The sequence below is a fragment of the Dendropsophus ebraccatus genome, chromosome 1 (assembly GCF_027789765.1).
Source record: "Dendropsophus ebraccatus isolate aDenEbr1 chromosome 1, aDenEbr1.pat, whole genome shotgun sequence".
NCBI classification, from domain to species: domain Eukaryota; kingdom Metazoa; phylum Chordata; class Amphibia; order Anura; family Hylidae; genus Dendropsophus; species Dendropsophus ebraccatus.
In genome coordinates, this window is record NC_091454.1 from 141466444 (window position 1) to 141493582 (window position 27139).

General features: G+C 44.2%; 1 protein-coding gene and 1 non-coding gene across 2 annotated transcripts in view; one reads left to right on the plus strand and one right to left on the minus strand.

Moving 5' to 3' along the window:
- The first annotated feature begins 836 nt into the window (after positions 1-836).
- On the plus strand, positions 837-908 carry TRNAH-GUG (transfer RNA histidin (anticodon GUG)). The gene has a single exon. It is a non-coding gene; the product is annotated as a tRNA-His (tRNA).
- A 5612-nt stretch (positions 909-6520) lies between these two features.
- The window catches only part of LOC138799376 (stimulated by retinoic acid gene 6 protein-like), a 37715-nt gene continuing 17096 nt past the window's right edge, over positions 6521-27139 (minus strand). Inside the window, exons 13-18 of the mRNA XM_069980440.1 lie at positions 25197-25245; positions 24717-24834; positions 21094-21213; positions 20425-20588; positions 18637-18759; positions 6521-7118 (exon numbers count right to left, since the gene is read on the minus strand). Coding sequence (XP_069836541.1) covers positions 6880-7118; positions 18637-18759; positions 20425-20588; positions 21094-21213; positions 24717-24834; positions 25197-25245 — 813 coding nt within the window. The 3' untranslated portion in view covers positions 6521-6879. The remainder of the gene's footprint in view (positions 7119-18636; positions 18760-20424; positions 20589-21093; positions 21214-24716; positions 24835-25196; positions 25246-27139) is intronic.

The following is a 27139-nucleotide window of genomic DNA, read 5'->3' on the forward strand; positions in this document are numbered from 1 at the left end:
TACAGCATAGCTATTTTTAGATATTTAGGTGTGATATCATGCGGGTATGTTTTTCATATACAGCTGGTGCAGCACAGCTATGTATTGTGCACAGTATGTGATATCACATGTATTATTATATGAAGCTGGTACAGCACACCTATGTATTGTGCACAGTATGTGATATTACATGTATTATTATATGAAGCTGGTACAGCACAGCTATGTATTGTGCACAGTGATATCACATGTATTATTATGTGAAGCTGGTACAGCACACCTATGTATTGTGCACAGTATGTGATATTACATGTATTATTATATGAAGGAAGCTGGTACAGCACACCTATGTATTGTGCACAGTATGTGATATTACATGTATTATTATATGAAGGAAGCTGGTACAGCACACCTATGTATTGTGCACAGTATGTGATATTACATGTATTATTATATGAAGCTGTTACAGCACACCTATGTATTGTGCACAGTATGTGATATTACATGTATTATTATATGAAGGGAGCTAGTACAGCGCACCTATGTATTGAGCACAGTATGTGATATTACATGTATTATTATATGAAGGGAGCTAGTACAGCGCACCTATGTATTGAGCACAGTATGTGATATTACATGTATTATTATATGAAGGGAGCTAGTACAGCGCACCTATGTATTGTGCTATCCTTGTTGGCTCGTTTTTTCTTGCAGCAGTGGTCACAATATTGTATGAAGCCATTGTAATAGTAGTGGAATCTTCCAACTGAGAAGAAGGGGAGGGGTGTGTGACGTCACAGTGGTGTGTAACTGAAAAGCTGTGTGTCTGGGGGAGGAATGCAGAGCCTGAGTAGCTCGCCGTGATCGTATAGTGGTTAGTACTCTGCGTTGTGGCCGCAGCAACCTCGGTTCGAATCCGAGTCACGGCATTGTGTAATAACAATGGCACGGCAAGTGGGCTCAAAATTTTTAAACGGTCGCTATTTTTTAAAAAATAATATTTTATTGATATCATTATTGTTTATTTAAAATTTTTAACCTGAGATGATTGCCATTTTTTTCCCCGCTGGGAGTGTCTGTTTAGCTAAAGCTGGGCTCACACCAGCAGTCTCCATTTACACCAGGGGTGGGGAACTTTTTCCATGTCGAGGGCCGGTCGGGCATTTATAAAATCACTCGAGGGCCGCATACCGTGCGCAGCAGGGTAGCGTGGGTTTGCAGCACCCGGGGCAAGGCAAAGTATTGTTCCCCTAATGCCCCTGCTATTGTAGTTAACCCTCTGTGATGCCCCTTGTACCTGATGTGAATCCTTAGTGATACCCTGTAGCCTGAGTTAACCGCCCAGTCATGTCCCTGGTAGCCTAATTACCCCCCCCACACACACACACACCCAATGATGCCTCTGGTAGGCCTAGTTAATCCCCCCAGTCATGTCCCTGCTAGCCTAGTTAATACCCCCAGTCATGTCCCTGGTAGCCTAGTTAAGCCCCTCTGTGATGTCCGTGGTAGCCTAGTTTAGCCCCTCAGTCATGTCCCTGGTAGCCTAGATAACCCCCCTAGGTAGCCTAGATAACCCCCCAGTCATGTCCCTGGTAGCCTAGTCAGCCCCCCGTCATGTCCCTGGTAGCCTAGTTAACCCCCCAGTCATTTCCCTGGTAGCCTAGTTAACCCCCCAGTCATGTCCCTGGTAGCCTAGTTAACCCCCCAGTCATGTCCCTGGTAGCCTAGTTAACCCCTCAGTCATGTCCCTGGTAGCCTAGTTAAGCCCCTCAGTCATGTCCCTGGTGGCCTTCTTAACCCCCCCGTCATGTCCCTGGTAGCCTAGTTAAGCCCCTCAGTCATGTCCCTGGTGGCCTTCTTAACCCCCTCAGTCATGTCCCTGGTGGCCTTCTTAACCCCCTCAGTCATGTCCCTGGTGGCCTAGTTAACCCCTCAGTCATGTCCCTGGTGGCCTAGTTAACCCCCCAGTCATGTCCCTGGTGGCCTAGTTAACCCCCCAGTCATGTCCCTGGTGGCCTTCTTAACCCCCTCAGTCATGTCCCTGGTGGCCTAGTTAACCCCCCAGTCATGTCCCTGGTGGGCTTCTTAACCCCCTCAGTCATGTCCCTGGTGGCCTTCTTAACCCCCTCAGTCATGTCCCTGGTGGCCTTCTTAACCTCCCAGTCAGATCCCTGGTGGCCTTCTTAACCTCCCAGTCAGGTCCCTGGTGGCGTTCTTAACCCCCCAGTCAGGTCCCCGGTGGCCTTCTTAACCCCCCAGTCAGGTCCCTGGTGGCCTTCTTAACCCCCCAGTCAGGTCCCCGGTGGCCTTCTTAACCCCCCAGTCAGGTCCCTGGTGGCCTTCTTAACCCCCCAGTCAGGTCCCTGGTGGCCTTCTTAACCCCCCATCCCCCCCAGTCATGTCCCTGGTGGCCTAGTTAATGCCCAGTGCCTGCCCCAAATAAAAAAAAAAATAAACATCCCACTCACCTTTCCTCCGCTCCCACGCTATCCAGGTCCTCTTCTCCCTCCTCTCTTCTGTGCCGGTCTTCTCCTGCAGGCGGCGCGCGGTGAAATGACGTCATCGCGCGCGGCCTGCAGGAGTCACAAGACGTGCGCCGCTCTGTTGGGGAAGGAGCCGGCGCAGACACAGGAAGATGCTGTGTATGCCGGCTCCTGCCTCACCACCGCGGCGCACATGACAGGAGAGCCGCAAACCGCAGAAGACGTGTGCCGCTCTGGAGGAGAAGGAGACGGCATACACAGCGTCCTCCTGTGTCTGGTAACTGTCACAGACACAGGAGGAAGCTGTGAATGCCGGCTCCTTCTCCTCCAGAGCAGCACATGTCACAGGGGAGCCGCGGGCCGCATCCGGAGGTGTCAGGGGCCGGATGCGGCCCGCTGGCCGGAGGTTCCCCACCATTGATTTACATAAATGTTGGAATAGGTACCAGTGCTTGCATCCAAAAGATCCATATATCTATACGGCTACATAGTACTAACCACAATACCCAACATCTTTTGTTTTTTTTGGCCACAGTTCGGGACATATTTTATTTTGTTTGCTTGTTTTTATCAACAAACTAGCTACCATAATTAATATATATATATATATATATATATATATATATATATATATATACTGTGTGTGTATATATATATATGTATATATTCCCTAGCAAATGCCTTTAACCCTTCTTGCCATTTGACATACATTTTAGACAAGAAGGTCCCATATGTCTCTTTATCACCCTCCAGATCCCAAAGCCCTCCAGATCTGTTTCACTAAAGGTGCTGGAAGCAAGTTGAAGATTAAAAAAGTATTAAAAGGCAGGCCTCTTGGTGCCAAGCCAGGGTTTGGACATCAGAGCACTGGCTTGCTCCTCGCTGGAGAGGCAAGGGTACTGGAGGCCGGAGAAATGTGGTCAGGGGTACTTTTGCCATTACGATCCAAGGTCCTTGTGAATACATACTCGCAGCGGATCTCTAAGACCACTGCGAGTATGTAAATCACCCGCCCCCTTAACCGGCTGCTGGCATATACATTACCTATCCTCAATACGACTTGCTGCACAAGGTTGCTATTGGTAAATCAGACAGTTTTTGATTAATAAATATGGGCCATTGGATATTTTTTAAATTTAGTTTACATAATCCACTCCAAAAACTACAGCGTAAAATGTGCACCAAAAACCATGATTTAGTGTGGATATTCTGTGGATCTTTAGTTTACATAATCCACACCAAAAACTACAGCGTAAAATGTGCACCAAAAGCCATGATTTAGTGTGAATATTCTGTGGATCTTTAGTTTACATAATCCACACCAAAAACTACAGCGTAAAATGTGCACCAAAAGCCATGATTTAGGGTACAAACACACACGGCATATACGCTGCGTATTTACTGCTGCAATACGCAGCAGATACGCAGCAGATTAGATCTAAATAACTGAACACAGCATCAAATCTGCTGCGTATCTGCTGCGTATCTGCTGTGTGTGTTTGTACCCTTAGGGCGGGTTCACACTACGGAATTCTCGCGGACAATGTCCGCGGAATTCCGTCAGCTGTCCGCCCGCGCTTTTCCGCCGGCTCCATAGGCACCCTTCTATGGGCCAGCGTATTCCGCAATCCGCTGAAAGAAGTGACATGACACTTCTTCCAGCGTATAGCGGAATACGCCGGCCCATAGAATGGTGTCTATGGAGCCGGCGGAAAGGTGCCCAGATGTGCGGGCGGACAGCTGACGGAATTCCGCGGACATTGTCCGCGAGAATTCCGTAGTGTGAACCCGCCCTTAGTGTAGATCTTCTGCTGCAGATTTCAGTATTTGATAAGTATGGGGGTGTTTTTATTTCAATAAAATGTTTCTTTGGTGTAGTGGCAAAGTGCCTAAAAGATGGCATTCATTACTTAGCTGGGGCTTTGTCTTTATAAAATTAAAGAGGATGTACCATCAGATATGTCCTCTTTAATCTGACCGATGGATAGATCGGCACCGTCACGGGAAAGCTAGTGCCGCGGACCGTTTTTTGAACCGTGGCCCGGTTCCCATGTACGGCGCCGTACACGGGAACCAGGCCATGGCACCTGCTTCCCCGTGACGGCGCCGTTCTATCCATAGGTCAGATTAAAGAGGATGTACCTGGAATGGATTTGAGAAGAGAAGAAATCTCAGTCTTTCCTTTATGACCTGTTCCTTGTTTAAAGTCTGTTCCTGGTTTTGGCTTCAAAAATCTATCAGATAAATCTCTCTGTGTAAACGCACCATAACAATCAATTTCATTTCCTATTTCATCAAGTTATAAAACACACACTCACTGACACTAACCCACTAACTATCTGTACTATTTCTCAGTTCCTGTCAGACATCCCTTCTTCGTTCTGTATCCCCCAAAAATATAATCCCTCATGCTACACTAGAGAGGTTGCCTGCAAGGCATTATGTGGAAGCCTACTGGATGCCATTTTGACTGATTTATGTGGTCCAGTTTAAAGGTGCCTTCACGTGTACCGGATCCGCAGCGGATTTCACGATACGAATTTGCAGCGAAATCTGCTGCGGATCCAATGCCATTAATGCCTATGAGAACACAGCCGCTCAGGCTCAGGCTCCCTGCTCCCATTGGTCCCGCTCAGCCAATCAGTGCACGGCAGCACTGATTGGCTGAGTGGGACCGGAGCCAGGAGCCTCACATGCAGCTGCGGCGCCGAGCAGGTAATGTATGCTCTCAGCGGCGGGCTGCAGGCGGTTAACTCACATACAGCGGGATGTTAATAACTCATTGTACATGCTTGGTCTGACAGTAAATATTAGCATCATATGCAAAATATCAATGCAGTGCAATGAAGAAGGTACTGTAGTTCAGTAACTCCAGCCTGTCATGAAGAGTTTTATGATGTGGAATAAGGAAATCAACCACTGACCAGTGGGTTAGCCAATCATAGCAAATGTATGACTATGTAAAACAATGCTACTTTTGTGAGTAACTTTTTATTATATATTTTTATTTTAAACAAAAATCTCAAACACAAGTAACAAACACAACATCTTGGACACCAATACAAGGGAGGGCAATAAAAAAAAAAAAAAAAAGGCAAAAAAACATAATATGTCAAGAACATGCAGTTTCTTTTCTCAATAATGTTTGACATGAATCTTTCAGTCATAATAGGTTTCATCCATTCAGTTTTGATACTTCCTGATATGACATTTCCTAATGGTGCGTTTACACAGGCAGATTTATCTGACAGATTTTTTAAGCCAAAGCCAGGAACAGATCATAAACAGGGAACGGGTCATAAAGGAAAGAATGAAATTTCTCCTCTTTCCAAATCCATTTCTGGTTTTGGCTTCCAAAATCTGTCAGATAAATCTGCCTGTGTAAACGCACCATTAGGCTGAACCATCATTCACCAATGTGTTCATTTATTTACATTTTACATTTAAAGAGTACATTCAAAAAATATTTTCATCACTGACACCTTGGTGATTCTTTATACCATTGTTAACACATATGACTTATGCTGCGTTTACACGGAACGATAATTCGCCCGATCGTACGATTAACGATGTCGGAGTAACGTTTTTTTTTCATAACGATCAGCGTTTAGACGGTACGATATATCGTATGGAAATTCGTTTTGCGATCGCTTAAAGTGACACTGTCACCACCTTTGTGCATTCTGACATCTCTACACAGGTGTAAAGGGTAAATTTAGCGGTTTTCATACCTTATTTCATATCATATGTCATGGTGTTTGTTCAAGTAAAAAGTGTCCTTTTATCAACTGCAGATTGTATTAAGTGGGCGTGGCCTCACAGCATTAGCGCCCACAATGGCACGGGTGGTCCCGCCCCCTCGCCGGCCATTGAAACAGGCTGGATGAAAGGTCTAGACCCCACCCCCTTTACGTCGACCAACCACTTAACACAATCTGCAGTTGATAAAAGGACACTTTTTACTTAAACAAGCACCATGACGTATGATATGAAATAAGGTATGAAAAACGCTAAATTTACCCTTTACACCTGTGTAGAGATGTCAGAATGCACAAAGGGGGTGACAGTGTCACTTTAAAGCCTATCTCACACATTGGTTAAATCGGCAAACGACTGTTCACACGGAACGATCTGCGAATTTATTGCGAACGATCAACGACGATTTGAGAACTTGTTGAAAGATCAAAATAAACGATTTCTCACCCGTCGTTTGATCGTTCGCTGCGTTTACACGTACGGTTATCGTTCGAGGTGCAATGCATTATGGAAGATGTAGTTTCCCGGGCGGATACCATGATGTAAAGTGAGATCATATATAAAAGTTTGGATCTGGAGCAAAGAGCAGCATAGATAAGTTGGAGTGCACTAACATTCTTTTTCTGCATTTTATTTTTGATGAGATTGCTGGAGCTCCCCTTTAAAGTTGAGCAATGTCTGTTAAGGTCTCCATCTCTTTTTCCATGAGAATATATTTTCTATCTGGAGACAGTAAAGTGTTCATCAGTAATTTATGCAAAACATCTTTATTTAGAGGGTAGGTTCTAGAATGGCAGGCACTTGGCTTCCTGTATAGTATCAGTGTGGGGTTCTTAATCAGAGTATATGCTAAGTGCCATCTGGTTCTTCTATGTTTGTTCCTGCAGTCTTGGAGCACATCTGAAAGATAAATTATATGTTAAAACTTTTTTCTTAACATAGTAATTAATTAGAATATTACATAAAGCATAAGTTGTTAATGCAAATCTGTCACCCCTTGACTGTCCGGAGAAAAGAAATCAACAAGTTTCAGAAAGTTATACAGATTTGTAAATTATTTCTGTTTTAAGAACTTCAAGCTTTCCAGTACTTTTCAGCTGCTGTTTGCTCTGCAGGAGGTAGAGTTTTTTTCTCCAGTCCGACACAGTGCTCTCTGCTGCCACCTATGCTAGGAACTTGGTCAATCATCAGCTAGAGGAAGTGTTCTGCTGAACACGAAACGTGCGTCGCCGGGTGAGTGCCTTATCCTTTTTCTCTATACAAATTCATGTGGACTGTATACTCGTTTGTTATAGAGCACCACCCGAATGTATCCCTAGCGTGTCTAGCGCTTTTCAACTACTACAGAGCCAGGAGTTAGTGGTGCCGGGTCTACATTCCTAATTGAGTTGCTGAGGTTTCCATTGGGATTTGCTACTGCTTCTTGACAGTTCCTGTCATGGACAAATGTGGCAGCAGAGAGCATTGTGTCAGACTGGAAAGAAAACATTACTTCCTGCAAGACATTCAGCAGCTGATAAGTACTGGAAGGCTTGAGATATATAACTGTAGAATGCATAACTTTTTGACACCAGTTGATTTGGGGGTGGAACGTTCAAGGGTAACAGATTTGACATAAATGTTTTTGGAAATTACAATACAATTGCAGATTTTTTAATACATAAGGATTTAGTAGCCCTGTCACATATTAGCTAGATGTATGCATTAATCTGCTGAGGCCTCATTCACACTTCACTTTAGGAGTGAATTCAAGAAAGAGTAGAAGAGTTTGGTGAGTACTCCTTAACGTTAAAACCAAGCCGTTATAAATGCATATATAATAATAATAATAATTATTATTATTATTTATATAGCGCCAACAGATTCTGCAGCACTTTTCAATTCTGGGGGTACATACATAGACAAAAATAGACATTACAGAGATATACATATAATTATCCGTACATTAGGAGTGAGGTCCCTGCTCGCATGCATGAGCTTACAGGCTGTGAGGCAAAGGCAAAGTGCTTCATTGTTCTTATGGTCTGGCCATCTTTATAAATAAGGCAGTGCAGGTAAGGGTGGGTGAACCAGTCACCAACCAATGCTTGCATGCTACAGGTATTGGTGCTGAAGTGCTTGGTGTGTGGGTATGTATGTGTCTGTGTGTGCATGTATATGTGTGTGTGTGTGTGTGTGTATATGTACAGCAAGTCAAGCGAGGCGGCACTCCAGTATAAAGTGAAGAAAATGATTTTATTCACCCATCAATGTGCAACGTTTCGATCTCTCATTGAGATCTTTTTCAAGCATCAGTATCAGTGTAACAATGGCTGTTTTTTAACATGGAAACCCCTACAATCGTACATCCCTTCATTAGTGACATCATCATCATTACCATATGTAAACAGTGCATAGCACAGCGTATTATAGTACATTCATTATGTGTGAAGCATCAATTCATATATATACATCCTATATACAAAATTAATAAATGATCATCCTATGATATAGTCCAATCACATTGCGGTTATGGGAGGAGGCCGTCACTCACCACGTCTTGTTAACAATCAGCTGTTCGCCCCGTGGTCGTTCCATGGCATCGGTGTTTGTACACAATACGACCACGCATGCGTCGGGTGAACGCAATAGCTATGGGAAGGTCCGAACTACGTCACCAGATTCTTTTGAGCATATTTAGACTGTCTTCTATGTATCTGTAATACTTATTATTTGTTGGTTTTCTTGTAGATACCGGTTGTGGAAGGAGGCTTACTACACTCACCTTTAGCATTTTGATTTGTTTTTTTATGGATGGTCCCACGAACGTCTAGATGGAATAACGCATTGGAACCGCACTACCCATATGGACTATTCCACGGAATCGGTATTAGCGATCGTGATGTCAGAGGTATGCACACCATGTTGGAGTTGAATACAGATGTTGGAAGACCCTGGGGGCTAGATGCAGGTGTCTGCGTCTACAACAGGACCAGGAGTCAACCAGTCCAGCTGTTCCCTGAGAGACACCGTGCAGGTGCTGGGTTATACAGCAGGACAAACTGTCGGACTCCTTTATCCATGTCTGCCGCATTTAAGTGACAGCCGGAACATGATGGTGACGTCTGCGGTACCGTCACGTTACCGGTGCAGCCTCTAATTCACTTTTGCACTAAGGGCATACTGTACCTATTCCAAGATGGAGTCCGTGGGCTTTGACAACGTTGTGCGCATGCGCGGTTTTCCTCTGCTCAAAAGAATCTGGTGACGTAGTTCGGACCTTCCCATAGCTATTGCGTTCACCCGACGCATGCGTGGTCGTATTGTGTACAAACACCGACGCCATGGAACGACCACGGGGCAAACAGCTGATTGTTAACAAGACGTGGTGAGTGACGGCCTCCTCCCATAACCGCAATGTGATTGGACTATATCATAGGATGATCATTTATTAATTTTGAGGTTTATGAACTTTATTATGCAGATCAAGAGGACTGGACATTTATGAATCACTTATGTCACGTTGTATATATATGAATTGATGCTGCACACATAATGAATGTACTATAATACGCTGTGCTATGCACTGTTTACATATGGTAATGATGATCAGGGGCGTAGCTAGGATTCATGGGGCCCCATAGCAAAATACTGTATGGGCCCCCCTCCCCTACACACCCATATATATATATATATATATATATATATATATATATATATATATATATATATATACACACACACACACATACATACTCTGTGATGTGGCCAAAAAAAAAAATTCTCTTATGGCCAGAGGCCGAATCCTATGGTTATATACATAGGTGCAGGAGCAGACTACCTTTTGCTTAACCCTTTATTTACTGCAGTGTGTAAGTGACCCAGTGTTCTCTTATATGCTGCAACACAAAAAAATGGTTAATACAGAAGAATATTAGCTCTCTCCTTTGCTAATAACCCTTGACCCCTGAAGGAACTCAGAGAAAAGAGGTCAGAGGTTATTAGAGTAGTCAGGCAGAGAGCTAATTGTCTTCTGTATTAACCATTTTTTGTTTTGCAGCATGTTAGAGAACACTGGGTCACTTACACACTGCAGAAAATAAGGATGTTAAGCAAAAGGACACAGGAGGCACTTATCTTCCCTGGGCCCCCTCCCTCCACGGGCCCCATAGCAACCGCCTTCCCTGCCTCTATGGTAGCTACGCCACTGATGATGATGATGTCACTAATGAAGGGATGTACGATGGGAGGGGTTTCCATGTTAAAAACCAGCCATTGTTACACTGATACTGATGCTTGAAAAAAATCTCAATGAGAGATCGAAACATTGCACATTGATGGGTGAATAAAATCATTTTCTTCACTTTATACTGGAGTGCCGCCTCGCTTGACTTGCTGTGGATTTGGAAGCCTGGGTCTGGCTACCTGAGTTCGTGCACCCGCCTTTGAGCCTACACAGTGCCATCTTGCAAATCTTTATCTTCTAATATATATATATATATATATATATATATATATATATATATATATATATGTATGTATGTGTCTGTGTGTGTGGTGGTGTTGGTATAAATAAAGACAAAACACACCTTCCTACCCTACCCAAACCACTGTTGACCCAAGCTTATACATAATATTAAGACAGTAACGAATCCATTGTAACACTATGCATCTTAGCATGGATTTTCAAATTTGATGCAGAAAGAAGTTAAAGAGGTTGTCTGTTTGGTCCCCAGTGTTTGTCCGTTTCTGGGGTTCTGAGATGTGACGTGGCAGACCCGCTCAGCCAGTCAGTGGCAGACACAGGACACTGACGCAGCTGCTGACTGGATGAGCGGGCCTGCCATGTAACCTCTCAGAACCCTCGAAGCAGCTTCACACTGGAGACCAAAGCAGCAGAATGTGGGCAGCAGTGCTGGAACCAGGAAAGTAAAAGGATGTAGTTGTTTTTACCCACCCTCTCCCCAGGCATTTCCAAAAAAGAGGGTCTTGGCGGACAACCCCTTTAATGAGATACATTTTGGACATTTTACCTCAAATAAAACTAAAAACTAATATTCATGTTAAAAATGTATTAAGCAACAGCCCTGTGTGTTATGAGATGAAACTAGAGCAAAAATTATTTTGGTACCTCAACCAATAAAAGTTAGGGCCATTAAAATTCCATTCGTAGAGAATAAAGGATAAATGCCTGGCCATTCAGTAAAGGGCGTAAGAACTTTTTTTTCTATAATTGCCTAATAACTGCATCTAATCCCCATGCCTGACTATTCAGATTACTTGTAACAGTAATCTAATGGGCTGATACTAGAGATGAGCGAATTAACATGACAAATAAAGCAAATCGCTTCATTTGCTCGGCACTGAGCTTATACGCTGGCTGTCTTTGCTGCTCCCTGACACTCCACCCCAGGTGCCTGGAAAAGCTGAGACAAGTTTCCCAGGACTGGATCCAGCTTTTGCAGGCACCTGGGATGGAGCTGTTATTTAAAAACAATGGCGGTTGTAATGAAATAATGGACGTTATTTACTGTTATATGACGGCCATCCACTCAATTTCAACATTTTGTGAACAGAGCCTTTCTGTGTTTTCAATCCACTCCTGGTTGAGGTTGCAAAATACTGACCAAATATACTGACTGAAATATACTGTGTGTGAACCCAGCCCAATGCTGCGTTTACACAGAGATTTATCTGACTAGTTTTTTGAAGCCAAAGCCAGGAACAGACTATAAACAGGGTGCAGGTCATAAAAGAAAGACTGAGATTCCCTGTCTTTTCAAGTCCATTCCTGACTTTGGCTTCCAAAATTGGTCAGATAAATCTGCCTGTGTAAACGCACCATTAGTCTGTTCTACTCCACCTCCTCCTCTTGTGCTTTTACCTGCATGATTATAATTTATATTAATAAACTGTGTCCAAATCTAAGGAAGAGCGTTAGTTGTAAAGTGTCACTGTCATCATAGAGACATGTCAAAAGTCTTAATTGGTCCGAGTACTCAGACCTGTACCGATCGTAAGAACGAGCTGGGAGAAGACAGGAATAAGCGCAGTCCTATCCCGACTCTGTGTCACGTGATCAGTTAAGACGCAGACCTCTCAGGCGCAGCTACTCCCAACAAATGAAGTATAAAACTACTTATTTAAATAATAAAAACATGTATAAAAGGCTCAGCATTACGTGTTTCTAGACCGGACTGGTCTCTTCATCAGACGCTTGGTTAATACAATGAGAAGTAGCCATATTTAAATCCAACAAGAGGAAGTGACATCACAAGTAGAAGGATACAGAGTATATATATTTATATAAAACATAATAAATCACCAGACAACAAGATATTAACCCATAAGTATGCACATATATACAGACGTACACACACACACACACATATATATATATATATATATATATATATATATATATACACATACACACACATATACATACAGACATACATAAACCCAAAGCCAGAATTCATATAAATAGCAAAAAAGCATCCTATATATATGGTATATATATATATATATATATATATATATATATATATACGGTATATATATATATATTTGTGTGTACGTCTGTATATATGTGCATACTTATGGGTTAATATCTTGTTGTCTGGTGATTTATTATGTTTTATATAAATATATATATACTCTGTATTCTCCTACTTGTGATGTCACTTCCTCTTGTTGGATTTAAATATGGCTACTTCTCATTGTATTAACCAAGCATCTGATGAAGAGACCAGTCCGGTCTAGAAATGCGTAATGCTGAGCCTTTTATACATGTTTTTATTGTTTAAATAAGTAGTTTTATACTTCATTTGTTGGGAGTAGCTGCGCCTGTTATACCTGCTAGAATTTGGAGAGAAGGTCTGCATCTTGTTACGGCCCTGGCGTGGGTTTGCAGGAAGGCTGCACACTGGTTCCCTTCTTGAGTACACGCATGGAGTTGTGCCTCGATCTTGCACAACTTAGCCAGGTGAGAGGGGAGCCGGTTTCACTCCGGTACTGAAATTCTATACATCCCATTGCATCTCGTCCTGTACATGGAGCGCTGTCTTTGTTCTCTTTTACTCTAGCTAACGTGATCAGTCAGGCTCATAATGTAAGTCTATGGAGCCCGACTGATTATGCTGACACAGAGAGGGGACTGATTTAAAACTTTTGACATGTATGTGTTGGGATGGTTTACACTTTTTGCAAATAGTATGCAAAGAGCCTCATTATTTTTAGGGCAATTTTTTTTTAGCAGTTGGGAGGGGGGGGTCTGCTTTTGTCAATTTTCATATCTGTATTGGGCATGTGTCTTGTCATTAGTGCTGAGCTGTTGCATTTTTTGTGTGTCTGCAATTTCAGCCATTGCAACATGCTCCTGCCTAGTGTGCAGGGTCGGACTGGGCCACCGGGGAGCCGGGGGATCCCCAGGTGGGCCCCACCCCCTCCTCCCTCTTGCAGGGCCCTTCCCCTAAGCCAGAGAGGGGCCTCCCGTTTGGAAGCTGCCTTATATCGGGAGCTCAAGGGGCCCCCTGCTGGCTCCCACACTGCTGGGTGAGTTAAGCACGGCATCAGGGCCCGTTCTTTCTGCAATCATGGGCCCTCCCCTCCCCCCTGCTCACCTGACTCCCTTACATCTGCTCCCATCCTCAGCGCTGCCCTCTTCCTGCCTGTCACAAGATGCCGAGAGCAGCAGCAGCAGCAGCAGGCCCCTCCGTCCCCCCTCCCCTCTGCAATCACGTGACTCTCCTGTTGCTATGTGTGCAGTCGGTGCACAGGAGATGGGGAGAGGCTGCAGGCTGCCCAGGAGAAGAGAAGATGGAGACAAGAAGACTGAAGCTTCCTGCCCTGCTGAACATGTGAGTGTGTGTGTATATTCTTGTCTATCTTTGTCATCAGTGTGTGTCTGTACATGTGTCATGTGTTTATCCATGTGAGTGATATATGTGTGTGTGTGTTTTCTATCATGTATATAGTGTATATTATGTAATGTAGTTCTATAGATGGTTTATATGTGTAATCTGCATGCTTTTGTATCTGTGTATCCATGTTGGTGAGTCTGTGTGTGTTAGTATGATTAGATGTATATATGTAAGGTGTGTTGTGTCTGCATGTTTGTGTATGTCGGCAGTATGTCTATTTGTGTATATATGTATACAGTGTGTATGGCTGCAGTATGTCTATTTGTGTATATATGTATACAGTGTGTATGGCTGCAGTATGTCTATTTGTGTATATATGTATACAGTGTGTATGGCTGCAGTATGTCTATTTGTGTATATATGTATACTGTATGTATGTCTGCAGTATGTCTATTTGTGTATATATGTATACTGTGTGTATGTCTGCAGTATGTCTATTTGTGTATATATGTATACAGTATGTATGTCTACAGTATGTCTATTTGTGTATATATGTATACTGTATGTATGTGATGAGAAGTTCACACTTTGGAGGTCCAGTTGTGCAGGAGATCCGTGAGGCTTGGGCGCTGATCAGCTGAGGATTCTCACATCACAGATGATAGGTGTTGTAGTTGATATAACAGTAAGACTTTAATCAATGGATGACGGGTTTCATCAGATGAGATCATCAGATCTATTGAGGATTCCCTTAAAAAAGCCTCATCCATTGATTTGTCTTACTCCTACGTCTACTACAACTCCTATCATCTGTGATGTGAGAATCCTGAATCAGCTGATCAGCGCCCAAGCCTCACAAATCTCCTGCACAACTGGGACCTCCAGAGTGCAAACTTCTTCTCAACTATTGTACCGATTGTATCAAAAATAAAGATATAAGCAGCAGACACAGACACAAGTGGGATAATGCCCCCCTCACCAGACTGCACCCCCTCCGGAGCATCAGTATCAGTGATAGGGAGGATTATGCCCTCCTCACCAGACTGCACCCCCTCCGGAGCAGCAGTAGTATCAGTGATAGGTAGGATAATGCCCCCCTCATCTGACTGCACCCCCTCCGGAGCAGTAGTATCAGTGATAGGTAGGATTATGCCCCCTCCTCATCGGCCTTCACCCCCTCCGGAGCAGCAGTATCAGTGATAGGGAGGATTATGCCCCCCTCATCTGACTGCACTCCATCTGGAGCAGCAGCAGTATCAGTGATAGGTAGGATAATGCCCCCTCACCAGACTGCACCCCCTCCGGAGCAGCAGTAGTAGTATCAGTGATAGGTAGGATAATACCCCCTCACCAGACTGCACCCCCTCTGGAGCAGCAGTATCAGTGACAGGTAGGATTATGCCCCCCCCCCCTCACCAGACTGCACCCCCTCTGGAGCAGCAGTATCAGTGATAGGTAGGATTATGCCCCCCCTCACCAGACTGCACCCCCTCTGGAGCAGCAGCAGTATCAGTGATAGGTAGGATAATACCCCCTCACCAGACTGCACCCCCTCCGGAGCAGCAGCAGAGGCAGCACTAAAGTAGTAAAAATTCTTGTGATTTTATTCACACCCTCTAGCGCGATGTTTCGTTTTAGCTCCGAGAAAGGCAAAACATTGCACAAGAGGGAGTGAATAAAGTCACAAGATTTTTGACTACTTTGCTGCTGTCTTCGCTGCTGAATTATTGTACCAAGTTTCCTGGTTCTGTTGAAAGGGCTGCAAGCGGCATCAAGGTGTACAAACCACCGCTAAAGTGACTGGCGGTCTTGGGCTTGTAGCATGACCGCCCAAGGTGAGCAGCAAGTTTAGCCACTTACACACATTTGTTCTGCAGTAATAAGCTATGTGCGCCGCATGGTGTACTCTCTCTTCTACTAGTAGATGTATAAAATGGCAGATTACATTTTAAAGCCATGTTCACACACAGGGAGCGGGTGAGTGCGGGAGGGGCGGCGGGGAGCTGCAGGGGGGCTGCCCGGGTGATCGCTGATCGTCCGGGCAGCCCATAGGATACAGCAGCGTCTGCTGCCGATGCTCCTATTCAACGGAGCGACGGCAGCAGATCGCTGCTATATCAGTCGCTTGTTTTTCAACATGTTGAAAAACAAGTGACTGCAACGATCAGCCGACATGAACGATGTCGGCTGATCGTTGCACTCTATTCCACCGGACGATTATCGTCCGTAGCGGCCGATATCGGCCGAATACGAACGATAATCGTTCCGTGGAATAGGGCCTTAAGTGACTGGCAGTGCACTAGCGTTGCTGGTCACATACACAGCTCTATGCAAAGTCGCAGTACTAACGTGAAAGGTTTGGCGCTGATTATGTCTTTATATATTGGGTGGGCCCCAAGAATCAGTTTCCCTGGTGGGCCAAGGTACCCCAGTCCGACACTGCTAGTGTGAGTAGTGTTGTGGGAGAGTTGACCAAATTTGTCTTTTTGCTTGTGTTCCAGATGGGGGAATGGCTGCCTCTACTTGATCGTGCACTCCACCCATCTCACCCAGGTGTTTTTTTTTTGCCAGTATTAGATGGATCCTGCATGCCCAGATCATAGGCTTATTATATGCCATGGCCTAATTACAGTGTAGGGTCCATTCCGGGCATGAGGCCACCTTATCATGGTGGGATGGTTCACACTATTTTAAAATGGTAACCAAGAGCCTCATTATTTTTATAGAGATTTTCTTTAGTAGCTAGTTTCATATCTATATTGGTTCTTTTAGCTAGTTTCATATATATATTGGTTCTGTATCTTGCTATTAGTGGTGATCTGTTGCATTTTTTGTGTTTTTGTATATCTCTATGTTTTCTATGATGACAGTGACACTTTAAAGCTTAAATATGGCCTTCAATTTGTACTGTTACAACAACATTACACCATATACAACGTACACATATTTGTCATCACTACACATTGGAAACCTAGAGGATTAACTTTTAGTGGAAATATTATTCATTGAATAAGGAGTCTTAAAGTGTCACTGTCGTGAATTTTTTTTTTGCAGAAATCAATAGTCCAGGCGATTTTAAGAAACTTTGTAATTGGGTTTATTATCCGAAAAATGCATTTTTATCATGAAAAAGCAGTTTGAAGCTCTCCCCCCTGTCTTCATTGTTCTCCTATGGAGAGAGCTAAAGAAAAGACCAAAACAGGACAACAAAGAGTTAATCTACAAATCCCTCACGGGATATCTTTTGTGACCATCACCAGTGACCTGTCTGAGCTCAGATTACAGCTGTCACCCAGCTCCTGCCTGTAATCCTCTGTTATCTGCTTTCTGCTGCCGGCTAACTCCCTCCTTCCTCCTCCCCCCTCCCCTCTCCCTAGAGCAGACTGGGTACGACTCCTGCAACAAGTCACAATTTTCAGATTTTTCAGAGTGGATGAAAAAGAGGAAGGAGGGGGGGGACCTGGGAAAAGGCTTTTTACATGCAGATAATGGCAGATTTGGCTAATAAACCCAATTACAAAGTTTCTTAAAATCGCCTGGACTATTGATTTCTGCAAAAAAAAAAAAAAATACGACAGTGACTCTTTAAAGCATAGCATGAAAAAATCTAGAAAAGATTTTTCCCCCAATTTTTGACCATTTTTCCCTTGAAACCTAAAAAATTTATTGTTGTCTGCTCATGTTCTAAAATAATTAGAAAGCCTAAGGTGACCCACAAAAAAATTAAAATTTTCTTTGGTCACAAGGGTTTAAAACCCCATTGAAGGAGTTATTTCAGGCCAACTTTATTTACTGAACAAAATAGTTCCTATGACTTTTACATATAAATTAGTAATACCATTAAGGGTCTGTTCACACGTACAGACTCGCAGTCGAAATCTCGCTGCGAGTTTTGCAGCGAGATCCGCTACGAGTCAAGGTCCTGGCAGGTCCCAGTACTACATACTCGCAGCGGTCTGAAAGACCGCTGCAAGTATGTAATGCAGCCAATCAGTGGCTGCGGCTGTGCAACACACTGATTAGCTGGGCAGGAGAGCAGGACGCCGGGATCCTGTGCAGCAAGGAGAGGTAATGTATAAACAGACAGCGGAGCGGGAGCCGGGCGGGAGCAGAAGGGGTTAAGGGGGCGGCTGCATTACATACTTGCAGCAGTCTGAAAGACCGCTGCGAGTATGGAGTACTGGGACCTGCAAGGACCTTGACTCGTAGCGGATCTCGCTGCAGCCGCCCCCTTAACCCCTTCTGCTCCCGCCTGGCTTCCACTTCGCTGTCTGTATACACATTACCTCTCCTTTCTGCACAGGATCCCGGCGTCCTGCTCTCCCGCCCAGCCAATCAGTGTGTTGCCCAGCCGTACCAATGATTGGCTGGGCGGGAGAGCAGGACGCCGGGACCTATGCAGGAGAGAGGTAATGTATATACAGACAGCAGAGCGGGAGCCGAGCGGCAGCAGAAGGGGTTAAGGGGGGCCGCTGCATTACAAACTCGCAGCGGTCTTTCAGACTGCTGCAAGTATGTGGTACTGGGACCTGATCTCGCTGCAAAACTCGTGAACAGACCCTTAGGAAGCATACTACCTGGACCTGTGTGGTGTTTTCTTGACTTCTTAGCATCTTGTGTGAGGATTTGACAGAAGGAGAGAACAACTGGGTGAGTATGATACAGGTCCACTTGAAGCATGCCAGTCCATGTATTGTATCCTAAAAAGTAAAAGATGATATATAACCAAAACTAACCTTTGCCAAAAGTGCTTTATAAATTGATATAAAATTTACTCATTTTAATTCTCCCAATCAGCACATAGTTAAATTCTTAAATTCTAAACATTTTATATGTAAAGTTAATCATAATTTATATATTTCATACCAGTTGAATTAAAAGGGAACTCAGTTGAAAGTTAAATTGCAGGCAGGGGGTGGGGGCAACATAATAAAGAATTATACTTACCTGTCCCCGTGCTGCATCGCCACCAGTGTCCAGACAACCTCCGGTCTCCTGTTTCCCCCCAGTTCTTGCACCATCACGACCTGCCACTCGCAGACAAGAAATGCCAGCTCAGCCAGTCAGCGACTGTAGTCCCACCTTAGTCTGACTGGCTGAGCGGGCATTTCTCAGCCAAGTCGTGACTTGGAGTGGCAGTAGGCCTGCAGGGGGTCTGGGAGTGGTGGTGCTGCGGCACACAGGGACACCCATCCCTATTATAATTCTTTATTATGTTTCCTCCGCCCTGTGCCCGCCCAAGATTTTTAACTTTCTGCTGGAGTTCTCCTTTAACCCCCTAAAGGGGTACTCCAGCAAAAAGCTTTTTCTCAGTTATTGAAACACATTACAGTTATATAAAGTTATACAAAGTTATACCCCCCTTCCCTATCTTTCCCCTCTCAACCTCCCACTAGGAAGTGAAGTAAACTCATTATTACCTAATGACTGTTGACCCCAGGCTTTTCTGTGGCAGCCATTTTGTGACAATTACATCATAAAGAAGGAGGCGGGTCTAAGCCCTGTTAAGCCTGCCTCCCTTTGTCAGATGACTCATGTTGCTCAGCTCTGATTGGCTGAACAAGATGTAAGCCATCTAACAGTTTTGCAGAGTCAGACATCACAGGAGACAAAGTGCATCATGGGAAAGCCCAAACCAGGAAGTAAAGAAAAAATGAAGCCACCATACTACATAGATCATGGGTCTCCAAACTGCGGCCCTCCAGCTGTTGTAAAACTACATTTTCCATCATGCCTGGACAGCCAAATCCAAAGCTTTAGCTGGCCAGGCATGATGGGAGTTGTGGTTTCGCAACAGCTGGAGGGCCGCAGTTTGGAGACCCATGACATAGATCAATGAGATCTGTGATCTATTGCTCTCAGCTGCTGCAGCCGAGAATAATAGATTGCTGAGCCAAGGATCAGCACCATTATGTGACAGACCCCTGACCAGCTTAGATGCGGGGACCGCTCCTCTGAGACCGCGTGTGTTTGTGGGGGGGGGGGCGATACCCCTTCTAGACCACCAGGTATGGGGATAAGAGCCTTTTAAATGCAGCTTTCAACTTTGACAGCTGCATCTAAATGCCTAATTAGTGGGCACGGCGATCGGACCGTGATCCCTAATTGCTGTGGTCCCTGATTGCAGATAGCAGCAGGGATTGCAGTGTTTCTGAGCGTGGTTGCCAGGCGGCCCCCTTCTGAATGCCCCTAGAGACACCAGGGCGTACATGTACGCCCTGTGTCGTTAAAGGGTTAAATTAAGGATAGCAGTATTTGTAAAAAATAAAGAATAAAAATTTATAAACTCTGCAGATTTTGCATCAGAATTTTCTTAAAATCTGAGTGGATTTTGCAATGTATAATATACTATTACTGGTACATACCCATATCAGCACTCTCATAACCTTTTGGGAACAGTGGACGGTCAATCCTTGCTAGCAGCCAGCTCCCTAAGAGTACATTAAATAAGACTCTGACTAAACATGCACCAAAACCAAGGATAGCAGAGTAGAACATGAAGAAATAGCTGAAATTCTGAAATCCTCGCCTATGAAGAAAACCAAGTAGAAAGTTACCATTAAAAATCATTTAACATTTGCAAAGTTTCTGCAACAATATTACTGACATTTCTCAATACATTGGATTTGGAACCTGATTCTAAACATTAATGTTAACCCAAGTCATCCATTATAGTTTGCAATAAGAATCCCCCCCCCCCCTCCCCATTGAATCTTATTGTCTTTTTAGAGGCAAAAAAAACCTTTTAGACTGCAGCCCCAGTGACAACCAATAGAGCATGTCAGAACTGACTTCTGCACCCTGTGCAAATAGCTAGTTCTGCCAGGGGAAGCAGCATCCAGGCAGGTATTCCCCCATCTGAAATGTAGAATTATATGCCATCCATTTCAATGTAAGACTGTTCTTGTATTACAAAGGCAGTTGAAGTCTGCCAGAATATAAGCTGCTCTCTATTCTGTCTTAAGTAGTAGAGGCAAACTTTCATGAAATAAAATATTAGCATAAACTGAGCGCATTAAATAAAAAGGAATCACCTGTTATTGATAGCCAATGGTTTGTTCTTATCGTTTGGTGAGATCTTATCTTGTAAGAAAAGGAATTGTGCTGCCAAAATCTGAGCAATAATCACAGCAATCATGATGACTATTCCCAATCTGCAAAACATATGACATAACCATAGCTATAAACACAATTCAAGAACATCAGCATCACAATATACCCTTTATGAAAGCAGTCTGGACAATGTTTTATCCTGATTGGCAGTAACATGCTGATGCAAAAGCTTTGATACTACTGCTCTCACTGGGTGGCTTTATTTCCCATCTACAGTGCCATTCCAATCCTGCTGCTTTCCCACGTGACCACCAGCATCTCATAGCTAATACGCTGTGCGGACTGGAAAACCCTATGCATCTCTATGAGACTCACACTGAGTGTCTAAGGGTGCCTTTACACAGAGAGATTTATCTGACACATTTGTGAAGCCAAAGCCAGGAACTGACTATAAGCAGAGAACAGGTCATAAAAAAAGACTGAGATTTCTCCTCTTTTCAAATCTATTCCTGGCTTTGGCTTTAAAAATCTGTCAGATAAATCTCTCTGTGTAAAGGCACCCTAAGAGACATTCATAGGGAAAGTGACTTCGGATTCATGCAGCAGTAGCTGTGGGGTGCACACAGCATCATTACCATGTTGTTAAGCAGTGGATCAAAAACAGCACCATAACAAGAAAATAAAGCTGCCCAGTTACATGCTCAGTGAAAGATGCCTGAACCAAGTTTCCAAAGTTGTTTAGGGAAAATGCATCATGATCCTTTAGAAAATAAACACTTAAAGGGTAACTATTATTTAAAAAAAAAAAAAAAAAAAAAAACAACAAACAAAAAAACAAACAAAACATTTTAACATGTTATGGTGACATTTACTCACCACTGGTTGGCCAAAGATCTATTGGACCCTCACCTATCAAAACTCACAAGCAAAGGTTACCCTTTAAAGGGAATAACTTGGATTGAAAGATTGATGGCCTATTCTTAGCACAGTTGATTATCATCATATAGGTGGTGGCAATTCTACCATTCAGCTATTTGAGGAGACAGCGGTCCTCAAGGTGTACCAAGGAGTCCTAAAGCCCCTATTCCACGGGTCGTTTAGAGGAGCAATATCGTTCGTATTCGGCCGATATCGGCCGCTACGAACGATATTCGTCCCGTGGAATAGAGTGCAACGATCAGCCGACATCGTTCATGTCGGCTGATCGTTGCAGTCGCTTGTTTTTCAACATGTTGAAAAACAAGTGACTGATATAGCAGCGATCTGCTGCCGTCGCTCCGTTGAATAGGAGCATCGGCAGCAGATGCTGCTATATTCTATGGGCTGCCCGGACGATCAGCGATCCTCCGAGCAGCCCCTCCCGCACTCACCCGCTCGCTGCCGCCGTGATGAATAGCGGCGGCAGCGAGCGGGGAACGAGGAGCAAATGAGCGCTAATAGCGCTCGTTTTGCTCCTCCATACGACTCGTGGAATAGGGGCATTACAATGAAGAGGCCACCAGCCTTCTGAGGTCTTTTAGACCCTATTTACCAGTCTGTAGTTCTGTTCGCAACTTAGAAAGAACATAGGGCCATTAGATTTCAATGGCTTTGTTCACACCCTGATCACTATCTTGTTTGCAGTGCTCTGTGAATAGCAGAGCACTACGGAGGCACATCCATAATGCTGTCCACAATTACAGGCCGCACTACAGACATGTAGTTATTCCCCATTCTGTTCTGCCTTTTCTTTGGTAGCTCCATAGAAAATGAATGAGATGGCGGTGTGCATGCGCGGCCTGCAGGAATGAAGGGTCACCATAATTAAGAAACTATATAAAACTATATAAAAAAAAAGTTGGATAAATGGTGCGTTTAGACAGAGATTTATTTGACAGATTTTTGGATTTGGAATGGATTTGAAAAGAGGATAGAGCCCGGTCTTTCCTTTATGACCTGTTCCCTGTTTATAGTCTGTTCCTGGCTTTGGCTTCAAAGATCTGTCAGATAAATCTCTCTGTTTAAATGCACCATTAGAACACTCATTGGGTCAATAATAGGCCATTGTAAACAGGCCATACATCTGCTCTTCAGCTGATTTGAGCTTTTGTGCAGTTGTAAAAATCATTGTTATAGACCACATATCCCACTGTTTAAACAGGAGATGTGTGGGCAATAACAATGTATTTAAATAGCTGCACATACATTACAGTGATCATTTGTGCGGCCCAGCAGCTCGATTCATCATGCCTTGTGAGCAGGGCCGGATTAAGGTTGGTGGAGGCCCTGGGCGACAATTTTTTTTGGTAGCTGTATCCCCCCCCCCCTTAATCCCCTGTGGGGTGCTGGTAGCTGTATCCCCCCCCTAATCCCCTGTGGGGTGCTGGTGGCTGTAACCCCCCCCCCAATCCCCTCTGGTGTGCTGGTAGCTGTATTCCCCCCCCCCCCAATCCCCTGTGGTGTGCTGGTAGCTGTATCCCCCCCCCCCCCCCAATCCGCTGTGGTGTGCTGGTAGCTGTATCCCCCCCCCCAAATCCCCTGTGGTGTGCTGGTAGCTGTATCCCCCCCCCCCAATCCCCTGTGGTGTGCTGGTAGCTGTATCCCTCCCCCCAATCCCCTGTGGTGTGCTGGTAGCTGTATCCCCCCCCCCAATCCCCTGTGGTGTGCTGGTAGCTGTATTCCCCCCCCCCAATCCCCTGTGGTGTGCTGGTAGCTGTATCCCCCCCCCCCAATCCCCTCTGGTGTGCTGGTAGCTGTATCCCCCCCCCCAATCCCCTCTGGTGTCCTGGTAGCTGTATCCCCCCCCAATCCCCTCTGGTGTGCTGGTAGCTGTATAAACCCCCCCCCCCCCCCCAATCCCCTCTGGTGTGCTGATGTAGTAAAAAAAAACAAAAACAAAACACTCCACTCACCTTTCCTCGCTCCTGAGCTGGCCGGGCCCTCTGCGATCTTCTGCAGCGCACGTCTTCTCCGGCAGGCGGCGCGCGATGAAATGACGTCATCGCGCGCAGCCCGCCAGAGAGAAGAGGCGTGCGCTGCCTCCCCGGAGCTGACAGGCACAGCGCTCTCCTGTGTCTAGCGGCAACCGGACGCAGGAGAGCGCTGGAGCTGGTGAGGGCTGCATTTCCACGTTCCGTGATCCTGTCGGATCACGGACGTGGAATGCATGTACCGGAGCCCCCCCGCGGCCGGACAGCATCTGTAATTAGATGCTGGGAGGCAGCCATAGATGCACCAATCTGAACCCGGAACTCTGCTTCCGGGTTCGGGTTGGTGGGGGCCTATCTGTACACAGCCACATATTGACCTTAATGCTGCCTGGTATGATATTTCTTACTGAGGGAAATATTTCTGATATAATATAGCCAGCTTGTCACATTTATTAAAGAATGAGCATTTAGGGTGCGATCACACGGACATGATCTGCAGCAGATCTGCAACAGATTTGAAGCTGCAGATTCAAAGCAAATCTACAGTTTCAAATCTGGGCCATCAAATTTGCTGCAGATCTGCTGCAGATACTATATATGTTAACACACCCTTAATGTAATATATTCAGATAGAATTTTATTTTCTCTGCTAAAAAAAGGTCAACAGGAAAACATTACAAAAGTTGGATTCTTACATTGTAAAACCAAAGATCTGAAGAATCAGAGCTCCTTTCCCCTCTTTGATTGGGATGACAAACCAGAAAGTTATAATCAGGCTTATCAAGAAGAACATGATGTGCAGTAGAAAGTATCCTAGAGAAACACATAGAAGAGACATGAAAATGTGCATTTCTGTCCATGGGTTGCAGTGGGCTCTATAGTTACTGTATGGAATTCCCCAAGAATAGATTGAGTGTAAATTTGTATAATGTGCCAGCATGTGTAACTAGCACAAGCAAATAACCCATACTACAATATACAAAACTACTAGAAAAACAAATAATAAAGAGTGACCATCTTTGCCAAGAGCTTTATGTTTGTGTCAATGACTCTAATGACAATGTTTGTGTAGAGTAGACTGACGTATCTATATGTTTCTGTAACAATATGTACTTTTATGTATTCCTAAATCACAAATCTTAATTTATTTATTAAATTTAACAGACACAACCTACCCCACAGCAAATATGCAATCTGATTCCCGGTATATCGGATACTGGCAGCCTGAAATGCAAGCATACATAATAAATGAAAGAAGCATGTTTTCTGTGTATGTACTTACATATTTTCCATATCTAACTTGGGAAGAAACATTTCTAATCAAATGAACTGTATAGAAAAATGAGGATTCATCGCTAGTGAATAGGATAAAGCTTCCTTATAAAATCCAAATGTACATGCACCCACCAAACCCAACTATGCTGACATTTTGGGAAGCAAGACCCTTATTTATGGGCATGAAATAAACTGTATATAAAAGTTTGGCAACTCCAACCCCTAACATCTATATACTACACATGGGTTTATTTAGTCCATCTTAAAGGGAAACTATCAGCAAGTTAGATCAGGGGGGCAACTGAGGATGAAGGTAAGTTTCCACCATTTTCATGCTGTTTTCATCGCTATGCTAAATAGGAGTTTTGGTGAACTGGGGGCTGGACTAAGACCCCAGTGCACCAATCCGCCTGCCCAGGCCGTTCAGGGGCAGATCAGTTTGCGTGGGGGCCATAGCCCAACTCCCCAGTTCACCAAACCTACTAATTAACATAGCATATCGATTTAACCCCTAATAGCATGAAAACGGCACAGAGGATAAAGGTAAGAAACTTACCTTCATCCTCAGCGTCCCATTCACAAAAGAGACAGATCAGCAGGCTAGAGTCTTCATTTTAATGACAGTGATGTTTTGGAGGAAAAAAAACTAAATTCCATTTTAACACTCCTTTGCCTCATTTTCATTAGTACGCCTACTGAAGAGAGGAAAGTCATAATGCTATTATGTCACAAGCTGTCACCAAAAATGCTTAAATTTGACTGTTTATTTTCAAACACAGTACATCAAGATAGAAAGGAGAGTTGTGGACAGTTGTTTTATGCCGCCTCTCTAGCTTGAACAAAGCAAAAGAGCCTTGATCCAGCCAGCATATAAACTCCCTATTGCAAAGCATACCATGTAAGGGTGGGTTCACACTGAGGAATTCTCGCGGATAAATTCAGCGGAATTCCACCGGCTGTACGTGCTCGGGGTCGCGCGCCTTTCCGCTGGCTCCATAGACACCATTCTATGGGCCGGCTGATTCCGCATTCCGCCGAAAGAATTGACATGTCAGTTCTTTCGGCGGAATGCGGAATCAGCCGGCCCATAGAATGGTGTCTGTGGAGCCAGTGAAAAGGTGCGCGTCCGTGAGCGCGTACAGCCGACAGAATTTCGCTGAGTTTATCCGCGAGAATTCCTCAATGTGAACCTACTCTAAGAAAAGAAAAGGATTGCACTTTACAACCAAATAAACTAACTCATTCATGTAGTGGAAAATATATACAAGTACTTTATTTTATATTTACACACATACAAGGGACTGAGTATAATAAGCCCGGTACCCAAGGCACCCCGACATGCATGAAATATGACGACCCCTTTAAGCACTAGTTGTAATGGCCAAAGTAATTCCACTAAGAAGTAATAAATGATAAATGAGAGCTGGAAAATACACCCTTGAAAAGCTAAGGCAAACACATTACGAAAAGTAATAGAAAGCACATCAAAGAACAATAATAATCAAAGTAAATATCACCAGAGTAAAGGGATCCATATCGGGTCCACTAAACCCCACGCGTTCAGTCTCTAACACAAGACTTTCTCAAGGGTATTGTAGTGTAGCAAGAGAAACATATATATAACACTTATAATCAAGTTAACATTATGCACAATTGTGTTAACCTTACCCATCCCGTCAGATGAAACTTCTGTCAGGAGGAACGCACGCTCCTTGTCGACTATTTCACGCTATCAAGCGATTTCTTAAGGCCTTGAGAAAGTGCTTGATAGAGCAAAACTGTCGTCAGGGAGTGTGCGTTCCTCTACATACTGTTTATGTGTTTTTGGATACACTAAAGATAA